A 20,332-nucleotide genomic window follows, 5' to 3' on the forward strand; every position below is an offset into this window, starting at 1 on the left:
ATGTAAATGTATAAATATGTATAAAAGTAAATGTGTAAATATATAAATAATGGAGAATAGTGTCATGAAAATTCACATTTCTTTTTTATATCTATGTACTAAAGACAGTACAAAATAATCTACGCATCCTCCCACCGCAGTACGCAGGTGTGACAGCAGGTGGCAGCAGCGTCGTGGAGCCTCACATGTAATAAGCAGCAGAGAGAGACGCCGAGGAAGAGGAGACGAAGAAGAAGGCGACCATGTTGATTTAAAGGAAGAAGAAACACAATAGAGGCGATTTATTTCAAGTAAAATTCAGATACAAAAGCGAATTGCAACGGAAATAGTTGATCAACCGCACACTGGGTATCTCTTGTAAAATATCAGAGAAACTAAGGTAGGTTTGCTGTGACTTGGAGCCACGCAGTTTCCGTTCAAAACATCCGAGTTGTTGTGAGCTGGCTAGCACGGAGCTAACGTTAGCGAGTGGAGTTATTTGTGCTAAATTAGCCTCGAAGCTAACGAGCTTGCTAATTGTGCTATTAGTTAGCTCTAACGGTTACATTATGAAGGACGGTAACGTTTACGATATGTACCGTTATTTTCGCTAGACTTTACACACGTTGTCATATTATTTAATTAAAATCTTAGTAAACGTCTGAAACGCGAGTGTTGCTACGGCTTAGCGGTTAGTTAGCTTTGAGCTAACACTGGCTTAGCTTTAACTCATTAGCCTAATGTCGCTGATGTTTCTTTTGAGACGCAGCATCGAGGAAACGTTGATAACTTATTGAATCACAAATATCGGAGCTACACCGATGGTTAGATTGTGTTAAAATTATTTTTATTTTTTGGAAAACTGGTAAAAAGTAAGTTGTTGTTTATTTGAATCGAAACCGAATGGCTGAGGCTCGAGTTTGTAGCTAGCTAAAGTAAATTAACACAAAGTTAGCATCAGTTTCTGATCATTTTTATATATTGTAATTGCGAAGCTAGTTTCTGTCAGACCTGGAGACTTTACTGCAGGTCAGTCTTGATTTAAATCAGTTTGGGCTCAGATAATCTGTCCCTCAGACCGCCACCTGGCAAGCTCACCTGCGCAATCCCAAACCATTTAGCGAATTAGCCGCTAAAGCCTTTCACTGCTATAAAGTCTGTAGAAGTATGTGTTATCAAAGTTACGACTAACTTACTTTCATTATTGCCTCATATCACAACAGCGTTGTAGACGATTGCTTGTTTAGTTTGTCTAATGTCAGAAAAGTCAAGCTCCCGTGACAAGTTAATACCAGGGACAAAAGGTGGTATAAGGTTAGCTAGATAAGTAAATAAATAAATGGATGCTGACTTCATCCCCTAGGGGAAATTAAGGTATCCAGTAGCTCACATTTACAAACAATAGAATGGACAAATAATAAATAGTAAGTCTTAAAAGTCAGTGAAACCCGTATAAAAACTGCACATCATTAAATAAAAAATCTGAAGTAAAACCTAAATGAATAAGGCACTATTGCACATTGTCCCTGGAGAGGGGCAGCTGAAGACAGAGAGAAATATTGAAAGGTTATTGAAATAGTGTCTGTCTGGTTCCCACTCTGGTGGCCAAGATGCAACCAGAGGGCTTGTGAGATTAACAACAACAACATAGGTGTGGAGGAAAATTCTGCTACACATTTTCATGTTCCTTTGTTTTTTTTTCCTGCATAGATTTTTATCTTCAGGTGTTGTCAAAGTAATTCATACCAAGCAATTGGAGAAAGGAGTATTTCTTGAATGAGAAAAGGTTGGGAACCACTGAGTTTTATATCACTAGGTGACCCAGATATAATTAGTTGGTAACCATTTTGATCAATTAATGGTTATTTAAGCAAAATGTCCTTGTTACAGATTCTCACACTGAAGGATCTGCTATTTTTCTTTATCTTAAACTGAATAGTGTTTCTCAGGCTAAACAAGTATTTGCTTTAGGAAAATTTTCTGACATGTTATAGACGAACTGGACAAGAAAAAAAACAAACAGTAATTGATAATGGAAGTAAATAGTTGGAGCCCTACTTATGCAGTTTGGTCTAACAGCTCCAACTTTTGGTTGGATAATTATGTATGTTTGTATTGGTTTATTTTTTAGGTGAAAAGTTGTTTGTTGGCTGACTTTGAGGAGGCAGCGGGTTGATCACGGCCACACTCACACACCGACCTGAAAACCTGTGGTGTCCGGGGAGAGAGGGTCAAGCAACTGGAGGAGAAAGGAAACGCACACTGAGGACTCAAAAGGGGTGGAAAGCTTTTTGGCTTTGGACTAGATACCCCCTTGTATGATTTGTGATTTCAGGATTCAGTTTTTTTCACACGTGGACCGACGGGTATCCACACGGTGGGAATAAACGGAGAGCATTACAGACTATATGATTTTGGGGAAAAACTTGTACAAAGTTGGACATCCTTTTTTTCAAAGACAGGGATATTGAGCAACTCTTATGGACTCAAAGTGGAAACAGGAAATATTGTTCAATTTAGAAAGAGAAGATAAAGCGTTGAACTAAGATTATACTGAAGAAGCTGTCCCCCAAGTGCAGATTGCCTTAGTTGTTCTATTTCAGGACTTGAACCGCTTTGATACTTGTTCACATATAATTTTTCTATATTGTGAGCAAGTATATTCATGCATATGAATGCAGATTTCTCTTCATTTTGAAGAGCTCTTGTGTATAAACGTGTTTTTGGTTTTTGTGTTTTGTTTTTGTTCTTGTACGTCAGTCACTCTGTTGTTGAAGGGGACCGAACTGCACGTACATGTGTATATGTAAATACTACGAATTGACTTCTGTTGTGAAAGCTTTGGACTTAAAAAGAATAGAGAATATTGTTTGTTAATGCTTTATTAAACTTTTTTACTTTTGAAGAGAATTTTTAAAAAGAAAAACCTAAGAGGCAAAAATCTCATACTTTGAAGAAAAAAAACCCACGGAAAACAGGAAAAATGGCAACCGCCAGAACAGAAAATGTTGGCCCAGTCGTCATGGGACTGAACAAGCAGAACGGGCAGCTCAGAGGACAGACCAAACCAGCTGCGGTCCAGCCAGCACCCATAACTCAAGGAAAGGCTGTAGGAGCGCCCCAGATAGCAGGCGGTGCCTCTCAGGACGGAGGAGGTATCAAGTTTGGAGATGACTGGAAGAAGAGCCTGAAGCTCCCTCCCAAAGACAACAGGGTCAAAACCTCAGTGAGTCAAACAGTTCCCCCTGTCTTACTGTAGCTTCACTAGTTTTCTACTGTTCTCCTAACCATCGTGTGTCTCCTGCAGGATGTGACGTCCACTAAGGGGAATGAATTTGAAGATTACTGTCTCAAAAGAGAACTCCTGATGGGCATCTTCGAGATGGGTTGGGAGAAACCATCCCCCATCCAGGTAGAGTTAATTCTTTGTCAAATGGACTTTACTGACCAGATGAACCCAGTGTGATCCTCAACAACTGTATTTATTTAACCAGTGACATTAGGAGTTTTATGGTGTGCTTCTTAACCATTAGACAGCCAGGATGTCCCACAGATGAGATTAAAAATCTTTTCTTGTAACAGGAGGAGAGCATTCCCATCGCCCTGTCTGGAAGGGATATTCTGGCTCGAGCTAAGAATGGAACGGGGAAAAGTGGAGCCTATCTCATCCCACTGCTGGAGAGAATAGACCTGAAGAAGGACCACATACAGGGTGAGACACCACCTGTAGTTTTATACAGATACCTTCCTAATGGAAGCTTTCCTCCGTCCTCTTCCATCCTTAATCATTCTCACTTTTGTCCCTCTGGTCGTTATGATCACATCTCTTCTCCCGTGCTTCCTCTTGTTTCCTATCATATTACCTTATCTGTACTAGGGATGGGTTGTGATTTTTGTATATTTGTTAAATTATAAAAAACAAATCGAATACATTACACAACTATCGCCTTGCTTTGAGAAGTATATTTTCCTTAATTTTTAGTGGCCCCTGGTAGTACGCCAGCATAATCCGATATCGAATAGTATTTTTGCTTGAAATGCACTTCCCTAATCTGTAGCGTCTCCACATTATGGCCTTTTCTCTAGTTTCTTAGCTATTTTGTCTTGTGGACTCTACGTATGATACACACATCCACCATATTTGTAACCGGTACATTTTTCTGCCCCAGCACTTGTCATGGTACCCACCCGTGAGCTGGCACTGCAGGTGAGCCAGATCTCCATTCAGATCAGCAAACACCTGGGAGGAGTCAAAATCATGGCCACCACCGGGGGCACCAACCTGCGAGATGACATCATGCGCCTGGATGAGACCGGTAAGACTCTCGCTGACCTGCCTCATGATGTTTTGTCTAAAAAAGGACTTCTTCCCACTACACACACAGTGTGGCGTGCTGACTGATCACCCACTACCAGAAATTAGAAAGTCCAGGCTGTGTTTTTGCTGATTTTTGCTTTTGTTTTTAAGTGTACAACTCTACAAATAGAAGGATTGTTGTATTACAATACTGTCTCACTTGTGTAATTCTAATTCTCCTGTTTTCAGTGCATGTGGTCATCGCCACGCCGGGTCGGATCCTGGACTTGATAAAGAAGGGAGTGGCAAAGGTGGATAAAGTCCAGATGATGGTGATGGATGAGGTACGTTTGAATTCAACCACCAAGGAATCTGCCCATAATCAGTAGTATACTGCATCGCATTTTGATCAGGCTTTCTTATGAGTCTGTTTTTTCCAGATTGGTGTTTTTCAGCCTGGAGCACGTTAAATTGTGTCTTGTTTCCTCTCAGGCGGATAAGCTGCTGTCTCAGGACTTTGTGGTGCTCATCGAGGATATCATCAGCTTCCTGGCCAAGAACAGGCAGATCCTGCTCTACTCTGCAACCTTCCCCATCAGCGTGCAGAAGTTCATGGTGAGAAGACGGCTAATTGCTGCACCAGTCAGCCAACCCAGTGGCTCAAGGCCACTTGGCACCACTTGGCTCGCACTGCAGACCAAGCTGTTCTCACACTGTGCCCAGATCTGTGTTTGTGTTGGTCTGTCGCATGCTTTGCCAGGACAGTCTTCATCGAGAGAAATTCAGCAATACAATTTGACTCTTGTTTTAGAGTCTGTAAAAGTCTTCTACAAAATCCTTTTGAAATGCAGTCGTACAGACGAATATTTTTTAAGGAAACTTCATGTGTAAATACTTCAGATTTTAGTTAAGTAAAGCTTATATTACATTTTACAGCACATTATAAACAACCTGACTAGAGGACACATTTCTTTAGTTAATTGATGGACATCTTACATTCTTGTACACTTGTGAAATCTCTGCTGTCAAATGTTCTATCAACTGCACACTGAACTGTTTTCTGTCCTTGCTGTAGGCCAAGCACCTTCAGAAACCCTACGAGATAAACCTGATGGAGGAACTCACTCTGAAGGGCATTACTCAGTACTACGCCTACGTCACAGAGAGGCAGAAAGTCCACTGCCTCAACACACTGTTCTCCAGGGTAACTGAATAACACGGTCCACGCATTTTAAACAGCCAGCCCCGCAGTCACACAGGCATTATTATTTTTTTCATAATGCAATGGTACAAAAGACTTTTTAACCTCCAAGTGTCGTTCTGTATCAAACACAAACTGCCTGGATGTCGACACAGACCACAGTGCAGTTTTGCAACAGTTGTTTCTCTCTAAGTCACCGCCTCATTACATTGTTCAACGTAGGATCAGGACACAAGGTTGATGTAATGATCCATAGCGCATTTCTTTCTCTCCGTCACAGCTTCAGATCAACCAGTCAATCATCTTCTGTAACTCCACTCAGAGGGTGGAGCTTTTGGCTAAGAAGATCACTCAGCTGGGCTACTCCTGCTTCTACATCCATGCCAAGATGATGCAGGTGAGGACAACGCTGAGAGAAATGTTGCCTTTTAAAAACTGGAGCAAATTGGAAATATAGTTACAGCAATGTTTTAATTGTGTTTGTGTCCATAGCCACGAGGCTCTTTTGAGTGTTTTTTTTTTTCCTGTTTGTCCTGAAATCTATATTATAAATGTGGAATATTAACTGTAATCTTTGGCTATATTTAACTAAAGAGTTTCTTTTTTTAATCTCAAAAATATTTAATTGCATTTTAAACAAATTTGCAGTTACAGTTAGCCAGATGCCTGAAGTCTGGTTTCATATCCAGAAAAGAAAGAGCAACTGATAAATGATTAAAAGCAGGAAAAGACATTAATAATGGATTCTGTATTGGTAAATCAGAGGCCAACATGAAGATAAATAATGACATACTGAGTAAGTTTCACTTTCAGAAATGATCCCCACACCTTGTGGAACTTGTTAGTTGAGCCACAAACTGATTAGCAGATTAGCAAGGCAGGACATGATATCTTACAAATACTGAGCGTGGATGCGCGGAGCAGTGTCTCAAAGAGTACGACCAGGGTCTGGACCGAGTTTAAGGAGTCCCTCCAGTATTTTTCAAGGCTCGGGCTACATCTTTCACAGTGGGGGTTCAAAATCTGGGAAGATGGGAGATGATTTCTCTTTGGACATATGGGCCCTGTGCACAACTTTAAACTGTAAAACCAGTAACCAGCCTGAAGATCAAATCCCATACGTCACCCGGTGGTGAAAAATTTAAATCCTGCTCCTGGTTTAATTTTGTTGAGAGTAGTATGTCTTGTGTCAGCTTGTCGTAGATAAGTGGAATTAGTACCTTTAGTACAGTGGGTGTAGTCTGAGAAACATCTCTGCTATGTTTGTGTTGGTTGCCTCAGGGAAATTTAATATCTTAGAGTGGAGAAAATGTTTTGCAGAACTTAGAATTTCTTTATAAAAATTAAAATGTGTCTATAAGGAAAACCTGTCTGCCGTGGTAGCAGGCAACCTGAAATCTTTACCTGCCACAGCCACCGTTTACTCTGTGGCAGGTGACGCATACTCATTCATTCATTCCCTGCTCTTTGGACTCGTTTGTTTTTCAGGAATATAGGAACCGTGTGTTCCACGACTTCAGAAACGGACTGTGCAGAAACCTGGTCTGCACAGGTGAGTTTCTGTTGCACAGTTCCACATTTCAAAACAAACCATTGAATGTTTTCCTGAAAGGACACAGAGGTTATCAGTGGTTATTATCTAATTCCCCGTCATCATCCAACAGATCTCTTCACCAGAGGTATTGACATCCAGGCTGTCAACGTAGTCATCAACTTTGACTTCCCTAAGAATGCTGAGACGTACCTCCATCGTATTGGAAGATCAGGTTTGATGTTTACTCCTTTATATTAAAGCTTCACTGTCTCATTTATGGAAACTGGTTTGATAACAGGATTTAGGATTTTTTTTTAAAAAGAAAAATCATGACTACTCATGAGAATATTAACAAAAGGTACATAAAATAACTAAAATTTAAGTTTGATGCATAAAGCAGCGTGTTTATTTATGTGCTGGTTCTTCCAGTGGAATGACATAAATCCTGTTTGCTCTGCACCACGGTGATCTTTGGACACTTTCCAGGACGCAGGGCAGAAGTACTTGATAGTTTTCATATTAAACACGTTGTCTCACTCTCAGGGAGGTTCGGTCACTTGGGCTTGGCCATCAACCTGATCACATCAGAGGACCGCTTCAACCTGAAGGCCATCGAAGACCAGCTGGTGACCGACATCAAGCCCATTCCCAGCAGCATCGACAAGAGCCTCTACGTGGCCGAGTTCCACTCGTCCGGCGGCGACTGTGATGTGGAGGAGATCGAGGAGAAGCCGGGACGCCAGCAGGACAGCACCTAAAACAGGTGAGACGCGTGAAGATGATTATTTGACTTTTGTCGCATGAATAACACAAGACCCGTCCTCCTAATCTGAGTTTCATCTTCCCTCCAGGACAGTAGGACACACCGGGCTTTTGCACAGACATCAGCGCTAGCACACAGGCTTCAGGCAACTCTTCAGTTTCACATTTCACACTCGTTTTCAAAGCCTGTCGAATGGATTTAAAGGCTGTTTGTTTTCGTTTTTAAGCATTTCCTTACCTTTTCAACAAAGAGAGCTGCCTCATCCGTTTTTTTTAAGTTAAACTATATTGTTCTGCACCAAACTCCGACTGGACCGTGCATCCTGTGCATGATCTTAGCATATTTTTCCCAAAATGTATCTTGGTTAGACAACAGTGCAAATGAGTATCAAAGCTGTGTTGAACCTGTCGCCCTTGGAGGCTGTTTTCATCGCCAGCAGAAAGGTTGGCCTCTTTTTAAAGTTACGTTTGTGCACTGAACACCAGCCATCGTTCTGTCCACTTAACACTGTTGTTGTCACTTAAGTGCCTTACTTACTCCCACGTGCACTCATCCATTCATCCTAACCTGCTGTCTTCTGTCATGCAGCAGAGTACGAGCACAAATGATATGAATTAAATAGCAACCTGAGTTTATTTAGACATCCATTATGCAAGAGAAAAAGACGACACACACATTCGCTCTCTTCTGCTGAGAGGTGTGTTAAACACGGCTCAAACTCCTTAAAAACCATCCTGAATGTGAACGTTTATTTTCAATGTGAACGTTGCAATAAAAAAGGGCAGCTTTATTTAAATACTGCGTGACTGTTTTTCCCTCTCACTACAAATAATACGCTAGCAGAGATGTACGAGAAGACGGCTGAAGACGCGAGCCCCCGTACTCATTTATGGATGCTGGCGTGCCACCACACAAACGCAGCACAGCAGGGGACGTTAATGGCAGCCTCATGCTGTTTACATTATGGCTGCTGCTGGTGACTTTTCCCGCAGAGGTTCTTTTACATAAAATATAATCACATTCGGCTGGTGAATCGCTGGTAGATGAAAAACTGGTTTTCGCTCCTCCTCGTAGATACGACACAGGACTAACGCGTCAGACTGGTTCAGAACAGCTTTGATACCCACATTTGCCTTCACTACACTGATACACTGTTTAGTACCAAGAAATGGTTATTTTGTAGAAGTTGGTGCAAAACAATAGTTTAAATTCCATCACCCCCCCCCCCAATGCTACAGTTCAGTTATATTGTGCAAATACAAAATTTGATTAATTACAGGAACTTTTTTTCCAAATCCTGAGACAAAACTTTCATTTGAAGCCCCATCACGACAAAATAGAAGTTGGTGAATGTATTCGTTGCCAATGTATACTCTCTATAGCCCAGTGGATGAATGCCAAGCTCTTAAACATATTTGACTGTCTTTGTTTGTATTGCTGCTGTTGCATTAGAAAATCCTCTTCAGGCTCTGCTTTTATGAAAATGTGTACTGGATATGAAATGGCTTCATGGACCACAGGGTGATGAAACCTGCTCAGTCTATAAAGGACCACATTGACCCTTTAAAAAGAAAAAAAAAAAGGGTCAGTTTTCTCTTTGCAGCAGCAGCGATATCTTTTTTTCTTTTTGTTTCCCCCACCACAGCTATGTTTTATGATTATAAAATGTGAGGATTATCGTGTTGTGAGGGGTGGTCTCTGTGTTTGAAAGCAAAACTGTAGCATCTTTGAACAGGCAGCTGTGACTTCCTTGTTTTTGTCCTCCCCTTACAGAGCGTCAGTAATGATAAAAAAAAGACATAAAAAGAAAGTATTTTTGCTTTTAAGATTTATTTTTGATGTTGCTTAAAGCAATTTGAAAAGGGGGGGCTGTGAGGCTTTAGCACTGGGTAACGTCTGGAGGTGTTTTTTTTTCTTCGTTTGTTTGTTTTTTTGAGTGGGTTTGCAGAAGCCAAGTGTTTTATCAGATGTTCTCTGGGCATCTTGAATCTTTCCTTCTCTCTGGTACTTAAAAAAAAAAAAATCCAAAAGCTTCTGTTTTAAAGGCGTTTCCTATCAAAACTACACAAAATGCCTTGTTTCCTCCTTTTTTTTAAGTGCCAGAGAGAGCGTTGGGTTTCTGGAAAGCGTTGAAGCACTGTGATCCTCTTGAACCTGTTCCAAGTTTGTGTGTTCGATGATCAAAGTGCTCTGATCTGTTTTCAGCAACTCGATCCATTATTTTTTTTTTTCCACTAGGGCAATCTTTATACGAGGTGTTATGAATCATTTTGAGGAAACAGAATTGTAAATGATTCATTGTTTACACTAGTCGTTTACAATTATACAAAAAAAGAAAATACTTTGCTTCATTGGCAGAGGAGGAGGAGGTAGATTTTTGTTTTCCTTTTTTTTTTTTCTTGAAATGGATTTTCAGGATTTACATTGAAGCAAAACCAAAAAAGGAGAATGTCGTATGAGTGTGTGTTTGAGAGGCATTTAGGTGTGTGCTTGAGTCAGGAGAGGCCTGTGAGTGAGTGAGTGAGTGAGTGTGTGAGTGTGTGTGAGAGAGAGAGACACGTGCAGGATACTATTTGAACTGTGTGTGTGTGTTTGTGTTTTGCTTGAGAGATAAAGATGAGATGTGTGTTTGTTAAGAATCACTACGTTTACATGCAGCTTCAACTTTCTGGATGTTCTGCAACATTAACAGCTCAACTTGGAAAAAATCACACGAGTAATTGGGATGACAGTAATAAATAAGAAACAAACAGATGAGGATAAACTGTCCTACTAAACAGTTTGAGGCTGCATGTAAGCGTTACTTGTTGTACGTCTCTGTTTTTGCGTGTGTTTTCATGTGCAGACTTGTGTGTTTTCGTTGGCGGTGAACGGTGACATAAATATCAGTGTGGATGTTCAGTCACAGGGATGTAGTTTCTTTTTGTGTGTGTGTGTTTCTTTTCCATCTCCTGCCTCATCCAGGAGTTCAACTTTGTTGACATACATCTCATTTCCAATGACAAATTTCTGCTTTTCTGTATTTTGTTTTCTTTGTTTTATGTCCCTGATCACATCCCAGAAGTCATTCCATGATCTCCTTTGTGACCCAGCAGAGATTACAGACATTTAGAGCCGAATGCATCGTAGTGGGATAGTTGTGGAATTTTTCATGTTCCTTCTTTCTAACATTAGAAATATTCCCCAACTATTGTCATTAACTAAACATTAGACGTCATCCCAGACTTTTGCCTGGAATCGGCACCTAAAACTCCACAAAATCTTATTTTTTTTAGCTCCAGCCATGTGTGATATCAGTTATAACGTTTTCCTCGCTGAGATCTCAGAACAAGGCAGCATCTTAAAAAATGGCTGCAAAGGGGATTACTGAGAGCTTCGTGTTGGATCAAACTCGTGCATCAGTGGTCATAAAGAAGGTTATGAATGTATGAATGCAGTATTGAATGAATGAATGATGAGAGATTCAGTTGATTTTTGTCATCTTGTGTTGTCAAGTGTCTGTGTGTGCACTCTGGCCTGTGGAGTCAGTAGTGCTGAGGGGTGGGAGGGATGTTCGTCAAAAACCTGATTGAAAAGGGTAACTATTAAAAAAAATGATAATTAAAATTGGAAAGAATCATGGGTGAGGATTTGGGTACAAAAAAGCAGTCTGGGATTGCTGTGATTCTAAATAGGTGGACATAAGAAAAAAAAAAATCAACACCTTGACTTAAAACTAGTATTAATGGCTGAACCACCCTTAATATTTCTACTGTGCATACCTAAATTGAATTGGATCCCTTAATTTGCTGCACTAATGTAGACTCACCCACACTTTCAGCCAAACTTAATGATGAGCTAGTAGTAATCTGAGGGTACATTTACAGCAGTATTTCCCCTGCAACATGGATAGAAAACAGTGGTGTTAAGACTATAAATTGGCTCTCAAATTATTCTTTTTGTGTTTCACTGTAGCTGGGAATGCAGTTGCTACAGTATTTTCCCTGTGACATGGATAAAGTAAAGGAGTGGTAATACAGAATTATTCCAAATTGGCTTCCAAAAATGTTGGTTCAATCAAACCCTTGTACTTAAAATCCTGTTTTCTTTTTTTTTTTTTTCTTTTTTTAAAAAAAACAAGCCCGTCTGTACACAGTTTTTACATAAGTTGTTCAGTCTTCTCTGTACTTATTGGTACTTTGGTGACCCTGCTCCTCCCAAAACAATTTTCAGCCCCAAGTTCAAGCAAGTTTCGTCATTTTGAACTTCAGTTGTAACAGCCTAAAACCAGACTCCGTGTTTAGGATGTCTATTTATTTTCCTCCCTCACTGTCCTATGATTTCTTCTTACGTGCCATTAGAATAAAACCTGTAATGATTGGGTGATACTACAAAAACGTCTTTCTCGAAATGTTCATCCTTTTTAATGCTTTGGTTTGTTTTCTTTCCTTACAAAATGCATCGAGGAGGCACGAGGTGTCTCTACGACCTGTGCTGATCACTCTGTCCTCTACTGTTGTAACTTGGAAATACATGCAGGGGTATAAAACTCAATAAATTGAACTGAAATGTTCACGGCCTCTCCTCTTTTTTTTTTTTTTTTTTTTTTTTACTGTGTCACACTGTTTTTGTTAATATGATTATTGTATATTTGTTTAGGAATTTAAACCACTTCAACTCATTAGCACTGAACTCACATTTTGCTATTGTTAAAGATTGAATGCTTTTTATTACTTTGGAAAAAAACAACCTCCATTATTGTATATCTTTGCAGCCCGGTGTTGTGAAGGGACCATGTGCCAAAATCTAATATAAACAATATTTACATTTTACCTTAAATTCTGCACACATGATGGACATTGCTAAATAAGGTTGTGTTTATTGAAACTACTAATTGACACACAGGTTTACCGGGTGGCCGTGGGTCCTTTTTTAAAATGTCTTAAATTCACTTTTACTGATAAAAGACCTTAAAAAGTATTAAATAGTCTCTGTGTAGGAAGGTTTTGAATATTTATTCACTGAATGCTGTAAGCCTGGTCTAAAATCCACTCCAAGAAAAAAATGCCTGAGCGTTTAATATTTGAAATCAGAGTTGAAGCCAAATGTCTTATCACAGTTTGGCTTCATTCAACATATCTTGTGCAACTACAGCTACAACAGTTTTAGTTAACTGAACAAACTATCATCATTTTGATGTACTTATGCTTTTGAACTCAAGGCACTTGTAATTATACGATTGTATTTTCACATTTAATGTTAATGTTCATTGCAAATCTGGCCTTATATGTAGGGCGGTATTCAATTTCACAAAGGCTTAAAATTCAACTTGCTGATCCATGTAGTCACCCTGGTTGTGTGATGGTTTCTGGGTCTAATGCCATATTATGACGCTGCCTTTATAAGAGCATAGAAAATGTTTTGGTGCCTTTTATGATGCCAATTAAAATTCCATTTAAAAATGTCTGCCTTTGGGGACCAGCAGGCTGCCATTTGACCTTGACAACATTTCTTCTACAACACCCGCTCTGCCGTCTGCAGGTGACGTCAAGTTCTCCACCAATCAGCAACCTCAGAGTAAAAGACCCCGCCCCTTTGCAACTGACTGCATTTCGATTAGCCAATAGTGTTTGAGTATGACTGTGACGCCGTCAACACCAAGCCACGCCCCCGCTCTTTCGACACATAAAAATGACTGACAGTTCTTTTCGCCAATCATTTCCGAGAATTATGGTCGACCATCCAATCACAACGCGTCTTCAGTAAACAGGCGGGCCTTACGTCACACTTCTTCTTTGGTGGTATCGGATTCAACTTCCGGCTGCATCGTCCTCTGGAAATCACAACGTGAGTAGCTATCGTTAGCTGTGTGTTTTATATAACAAGAGGTTTCACTGGCAATAAATCATCATATTAGCTATTTTTCTCAGCAGTTGTGACCTGATAAAGTGACTTTTGTTTTCCTTCACCGGTAGCAGCTGTTTGTTCCAGAGCTGCCAGCTGCTAGCTAAAAAGCTAGCAGGCAGGTTAACCACTGCACTGAATGGTGCTAAGTAGCTAGCTTAGCTTACTTTTTCATGCTGTACGTGCTGCTGGTTTCATTCAAAACACGTTCTACGTCTTATAAACAGAGCAGCACCATTTTCTTACCTATTTCCATCACATAGTTATTGTTATTTTACATCAGCCGGTCTCTCTCGCCTGCTGCTGCTCTAACTTCATTTGAATGAGCATGAGAGCTGTGTGAAAGGTTAAAGGGGCACTCCACCTATTACTTCCAGGACAACCTCAGATTCTTTTGGTGTCGACTCATATGAAGATACATGAAAAAAGCAGGTCTTATGTAGTTAGTCAGTCGTGCAAGGTAATTTAACCAAAAGCTAGTGGGTGTAAAGCTATAGTGTGAATGCACTGTGTTTAATCCTGATAACATCAACTCTGCCGTCATAAAACTGGATTTGTCTCCCATCCTTCCCATCCATCCTGTGGGGTGTGAATGCTGCAGTATAGAGTCATTTTTAACTGAAAGTCTGCATTATAAGTTGCACATGTGTTTGAAAGACACTGACACATATTGAGTTGTATTATGGGAAATCTAGGATCCATATACTTGTGAATGGACCCATACTGGGGGTTAAAGGTCAGGAGGATATCTTTGCCTCTGCACCTTCAGTTCTTTTCTTTAAATCTGTCTCTTGTGAGTTGCAGCAATTTAGCGGCTTAAATATGTTAAATTGCTTTACACCTTTTGAGCATCCTGCCTGCGCTAATAACTGTACACTGTGGCTGATGAAAGATTTGCTTTTTTTCTTGATTTTACATCATAATGAATTAAATGTTTGTGAACTGGGGACCATTTGATGAGGTCACTTTGGGCTGTAGGATATTCTGACAGTCATTTTTCACTTTTCTCTAATGTTTTGTAGACCAAATGATTAATTGAGAAAATAAACAGCAGATTAATGGTTAACAAAATAATCATTAGATGCACCACTACTGTAAATACTCAATGGCACCACAATATTCTCTCTTGGTTTTATCTCAGTCATCTCTCACCCTCTGTCATGCTGTATCCTTTCATTTCTCCCTGACAGAATGGGCAGTGTTTTGGCTGCCAGCTCCCCCAACCCTCCACCACCAGCCTCTGGCGGTGCTGCCGTCCCGGGGTTGACGGTGCCGCCAGGCTTTGGGATGCCCCCGGTGTCCTCAGTTATACCCCCCAGTGAGGCAGCCACGGGACAGCAGGAGGGGGCAGAAAACTCTTTGCCTAACCCGGGTGCATTTGATGAGTGTCATCGCAAGTGCAAAGGTAAGCGGGCATAAATTGAAGACATAATGTGGTCTGTGAGCACGCTGTGGAGCCCTGTACATCAAGTTAACATGTATTGGTCAGAAACAGCAAAATCATGAAGAGCCCTATCACTTCCTTATGTCTTATCTGCATCTGCATGTGTTTTTCTCCTCAGAGGTTTTCCCTATGCAGATGGAAGGCGTCAGGCTAGTTGTCAACAAGGGCCTTAGCAACCACTTCCAGGTCAGTTAAGTCCCTTATGACATCTTCCCCTGTAGATATCGATCTCTTACTAACTGATACATGAAATAAAGCCGGACTACGTCTCTATAACACTGAGCTTTAAAAGCTCTGATAATTGAGCTGCATGTGATTTCATCTTCTCCTTCCTTAGTCATTGGATTGTATGAGACTTTTCCATTTAGGTGCAAATGTGTATCTCAGCAATTCTACCAAAGAAAGTGAACTGTAAATGTGCTAAAGGTACATTTTTAATTGTGCCTTTTTAAACTGTCTTTAAGGTGAATCACACCGTACTGCTAAGCACCCTGGGAGATTCCACCTACAGGTTTGGTGCGACGTACGTCGGATCAAAGCAGACGGGGCCAGCAGAGGTGTGCTGCAGCAAAGTCACTCTGTGAACTGCATCTGTAAGACTTTTATATTTTCTTCATGCACGAACTGTAATGTAAAAGTACAGCTCTGTTTTTGTCCAGTTTTTTCCAGTCATGGTGGGAGACATGGACAACAGTGGCAGCCTTAACGCCCAGATCATCCACCAGATCGGCAGCACAATACGATCCAAAATGGCCTTCCAGGTAAAGCTTCAAACTGTTTTTCCCCTGTTGGGTGTTTTTAGCATAGTTTTAAATACCACCATAATCTCACCACAGTAGGAAACAAACTTTCCAGTGCTCTCTGGACAATATCTTGGTCACAGTTCTTAAATAACCAAATTAAGCAGATAAAAGATATGTGTATGCTTTGTGTTAATGTAAAGGCTAAAACCCACTGGAAGTGTCTGGTTGCGTTCCCGCTGTGACACGGCTGCTGGACCTGATTGTGTCCTCTATAGTTAATTCATTAAATCCCAGCAGAAGTGCTGCGGCGCATCTCGGAAGCAGCTCGGCGCTCCGCTAAAGATATATGCCTAATCTATTTTTGACAGAAGCAGCACAGAGAAGAGGAGGCAGGCAGGCAACTTCAATTGTATATTCCACTACGACATCAATATTATTTTATAATCTGTGGCAACAGGCCAGATGTTAAGTGATCAGAGGGTTTTTATAACATCAGGGATGACAACGAACGCAACGCAGATGAGCTCTGTGGGGTTTCAGGGTAAAAAATGTTTAGCAGCTGATTGAAAATATCAATATTGCCCTTAAAAGTCCTGTTTTAGTCTTTGATGTTAACTCAAAACCTGTCATGTCCTCAGACACAACAACAGAAGTTTGTGAACTGGCAAGGCGACGCTGAGATCAGGGGAGAAGATTACACTGCAACCATCACACTCGGAAACCCAGACGTCCTCGTCGGCTCTGGTAGGTCTTCAGTCAGCAGAGCTGCAGACATGTTACCATTCTGTCACCCAAAGACTAAAATTACTCTCCGTCCCTCAGGTGTTTTAGGATTGTTATGTGTCAAAGTATATTTTATAATTTGAACAAGCAAAGTTTAGCTCTGAACCTGAACGCCTCTCGCTGTCCTCGTCATCAGGTATTGTTGTAACACACTACCTCCAGTCCATAACGCCGGCTCTGGCTCTGGGAGGGGAGCTGGTTTACCACCGCAGGCCCGGAGAGGAAGGCACAGTGATGTCTCTAGTTGGCAGATACACAGGTGAGACGCAGGTTATTGTTGGCATGTTGTCTGGACTAGAGCTGCAACAATGACACGATAAATCAATTAGTTGTCAACTATTAGATTAATCACCAGCCATTTTGATCATTTTTTGTGGAAAAGAGTAATAACTGTCTGATTCCAGCTTGTTCAGTGTGAATATTTTCTGGTTTCTTTGCTCCTCTGTGACAGTAAACGGAACATATTTTGGGTTGTGGACAGAATAAGACATTTGAAGATGTCATCTTAGACTTTGGGAAACACAGATCAACATTTTTTTTTTTTTTGACATTTTATGGACCAAACAACAGATCAAATAATTGAGAAAAGAATTGACTAATCAGTCCTCAACAGTGAAAATAATATTTAGCTGCAGCCCTGGTCTGGACTGATGGATCTTCTTGGGCGTCATGAGTCCATTTTTGTCATTTGGTTAAACTAGTGTTGACCTCCTCTGTGCAGGCAGTAACTACATCGCCACTCTGACGCTTGGCTCAGCGGGAGCTCACGCTTCGTACTATCACAAAGCCAACGAGCAGGTAACTTCCTTCCCTTTCACTCGCCCTGTTTGTCAGACTGTCGCTGATTATTATGATTCCCTTAACTTGACTTACTGGAAATGCTCCCTGACCCTGTTAGTTTGGATCTAACTTCCTGCTGCCCTTCTCTAACAGTTGCAGGTCGGTGTGGAGTTTGAGGCGAGCACCCGCATGCAAGACACCAGCGTGTCATTCGGCTACCAGTTAGATGTTCCTAAAGCCAATTTACTGTTTAAAGGTACGACGTGTTTACACTCTGTTTCAGGGGAAACACTAAACACTTCCATTGATTACCACAGTGATTATCCTGCACAGGGAGCCGTACAAAGACTTCTTTACCAGCCAAATATGTTTGCTGTAGATTACAAACTGTCAAATCAATACATTTACCAGCCAGTTTAATACCAGATGACACGTTGTGTCCTGATTTTGTTTATTCGTCAAGCAAGACAGAAAATGTTGGTTTATTGCTGTAAGAATCATTCCTTTCTTTGGCACTGGTGAAATGCCTCGCAAACTATATTTATGTAAATGGACTGATTTGACAGTTTTCCAGTTGTTGTCATAGTAAAGGATAAACTTTTTAAACCTTGGCCTTAGTTTTACGTATTTTGGTTTCAAAACGACTACAGCTATGAGCTACGGTCTGTGAAAATGTCCCTGTGTGACTTTGGGGTTTTAAAGGTTTACTTTAGATCCAACATAATATTTCTGTAACTCAAAAAACTAACTGATCTAAGCAGCTGTAGACCAGCAACTTCTGCACTCTGTGAGGAGTTTGGTGTGTTTTGAAAAGAGTGATAATAGCAGCTGTTTGTGGTTAAACAAAGAGGATTTCGCAGGTCTGTCTCTGCAGGAATCCTCTCTGTAATGTTGTCTGACATTTCATGTAACAACCTGAGTCTGTCTGAGGCAGAAACAAACCCCTTTAATGGACACGCATTGTTTGGCAGCATAGCCTCAAAGGATTACATTACAGCCCGCCGGAGGTGATCTACTGGACCAATTCCAAAATGTTTAGTACCTATCAGTCATTTTGAAGCCAAAATATGTAAGAATATGTCCCAGGTTAAACTTCAACATGGTAAACATTAACAATATTCATATGTTTTTAATGTTTTAATTTCTATCAGATGATAAACGGGACAGTACACAACCATACATATCTGTAGATGCTTTTTTAAAAACTTTTTATATTTCTTAAACCCTTTTCTATGTAGACCCATCTAATATTCTGTCTCCTGTTCCTCTGTCAGGCTCCATAGACAGTAACTGGGTAGTTGGTGCAACGTTAGAAAAGAAGCTGCTCCCGCTGCCGCTCTCTCTGGTCCTCAGCACCTTCCTCAACCACCGCAAGAACAAGTTCCAGTGCGGCTTCGGCGTCACTATCGGTTAGACCGACTGAGCCCGCAGACGGACTTCACAGAACGGACAGACTCACCGTGGACGATCAGACTTTGCCATGTACACGACTGTGTGTCCCGTCACCTCGACCCGTCACCTGATTCGGCCATTCTCATGTTATTGCTTTCCCAGAACGCGTTTCATCACACGTGGTGAATAAAAGGTAATAATGTAAATCCAATGCATTTAATCCCATACGATTAATCGCCTGAATGATCAGAAATGTAACAAATATCATGATTGGTCAGGAATAGACATCAGAAAGACGTAACACATTACTGAGACATTACAGAACTACAGAGCTCTTTGTTTTTGCCATTGAGTTCAGTGCCTGTCGCTCCAGTTTTGCATTTTATTCTTGTTTTTTTACTGTAAAGTCTGTCTTGGCGTGCAGTGAACGAATTGTTGTTCTTTGCTTGTTTAAAGGTGATTTATTGGTTACAGACAAGTTTACCAGCCGTCAGGAAGGAGTGTACTGTACTGTACTGCGTGGCACGATCACAATCCATCACCCGTTTTGTTGCCGTTTTTATGTTAGGAAACGTATATATGACCTGTATATACCTCTTGGAAACTGATGAATACAATTTCTTACAAAAACTGCACGTTTGTGGTCGTTTTCCTTCGGTGGATCTCGTCTCTGCTGGAGCGTGAGTGCATGGGACGGAGCGCTGTTTTCTTGTTTTCTAACCACGGGTCCCAGATAGATTAGATTACAGAACAATATGTCAGTTCACACAGACATTTGCAGTAACGTCTCCATTTCATTCATCTTTTCCACAATCCTGGCTAAAAGGGTTGTTGTAATCCAGCAGGACTGATTTAGGTAAGTAAACCAGGCAGAAGATCTGCATCATGAAGAACAGTGGATTAGTGCTTATAGCCTTAAATATGAGTAAATAGCAGTTTTGAAATTATTAAAGTTTTTAATATTGTATATTGATGTTATGTAGCACTTATTAGAATGGATATTACATCCTTTATTAAAATAGAAAAGACTGATATTTGGTCGCCAAATGTGTTGTAAAACCTTTTGAATTGCATTTTAATAGAGTGAATAAATACACTACTCACAGAAAGTTAGGGATATTTGACTTTCAGGTGAAATATATGGAAAATGGAAAAAGTTAATGCTACAGCGATATTATATCCGTCTGAGGACTTCCTGTTTGAAGCCTCCAGTGTTGAGGTGCTGCTGATCAACTGTTAGGTGTCGTCTTGGTCTCATGATGTCAGAATGTGAACGGCAGGATGAGGAGGACTGTTTAAATACCAATTCTAACTGAAGCAGGAAATGTATTGGTGGATTCATGGATCAAACCTGTTGTGAATTTTGCTGTTAAGCTTCTTGTTAGAGAACAGCAACTTGTGTAGAAAGTACTGAAACACTGAACAGTTGGACATGTGCATTCAAAAGTTTAGAGAAGGTCACATTAAGTTCACCTGGAAAGGTTAGAATGCATTTTAGGTTCATCCTGAAATTTCACCTGAAAGCCGAATATC

At 40.6% G+C, this 20,332-nt stretch overlaps 2 protein-coding genes across 2 annotated transcripts; both read left to right on the forward strand.

The window, feature by feature from the left end:
* The first annotated feature begins 235 nt into the window (after positions 1-235).
* LOC139215183 (probable ATP-dependent RNA helicase ddx6) lies at positions 236-8,587 on the forward strand. The gene is made up of 13 exons (XM_070846062.1): positions 236-379; positions 2,111-3,205; positions 3,287-3,391; positions 3,562-3,691; positions 4,149-4,295; positions 4,526-4,620; positions 4,769-4,891; positions 5,352-5,480; positions 5,758-5,874; positions 6,966-7,029; positions 7,142-7,243; positions 7,555-7,774; positions 7,863-8,587. The coding sequence occupies exons 2-12, from the start codon at positions 2,963-2,965 to the stop codon at positions 7,767-7,769; spliced, it is 1,470 nt and encodes a 489-aa protein (XP_070702163.1). The 5' UTR covers positions 236-379; positions 2,111-2,962; the 3' UTR covers positions 7,770-7,774; positions 7,863-8,587.
* Positions 8,588-13,564: 4,977 nt separating this feature from the next.
* tomm40l (translocase of outer mitochondrial membrane 40 homolog, like) lies at positions 13,565-19,429 on the forward strand. Its single transcript, XM_070846066.1, has 10 exons — positions 13,565-13,600; positions 14,848-15,062; positions 15,220-15,287; positions 15,566-15,658; positions 15,761-15,862; positions 16,483-16,588; positions 16,764-16,886; positions 17,349-17,425; positions 17,561-17,663; positions 18,682-19,429. Exons 2-10 carry the CDS (start codon positions 14,849-14,851, stop codon positions 18,819-18,821), a joined length of 1,026 nt encoding a protein of 341 aa, XP_070702167.1. The 5' UTR covers positions 13,565-13,600; position 14,848; the 3' UTR covers positions 18,822-19,429.
* The last annotated feature ends 903 nt before the right edge of the window (positions 19,430-20,332 follow it).

Source organism: Pempheris klunzingeri, chromosome 16 (genome assembly GCF_042242105.1).
Source record: "Pempheris klunzingeri isolate RE-2024b chromosome 16, fPemKlu1.hap1, whole genome shotgun sequence".
NCBI classification, from domain to species: domain Eukaryota; kingdom Metazoa; phylum Chordata; class Actinopteri; order Acropomatiformes; family Pempheridae; genus Pempheris; species Pempheris klunzingeri.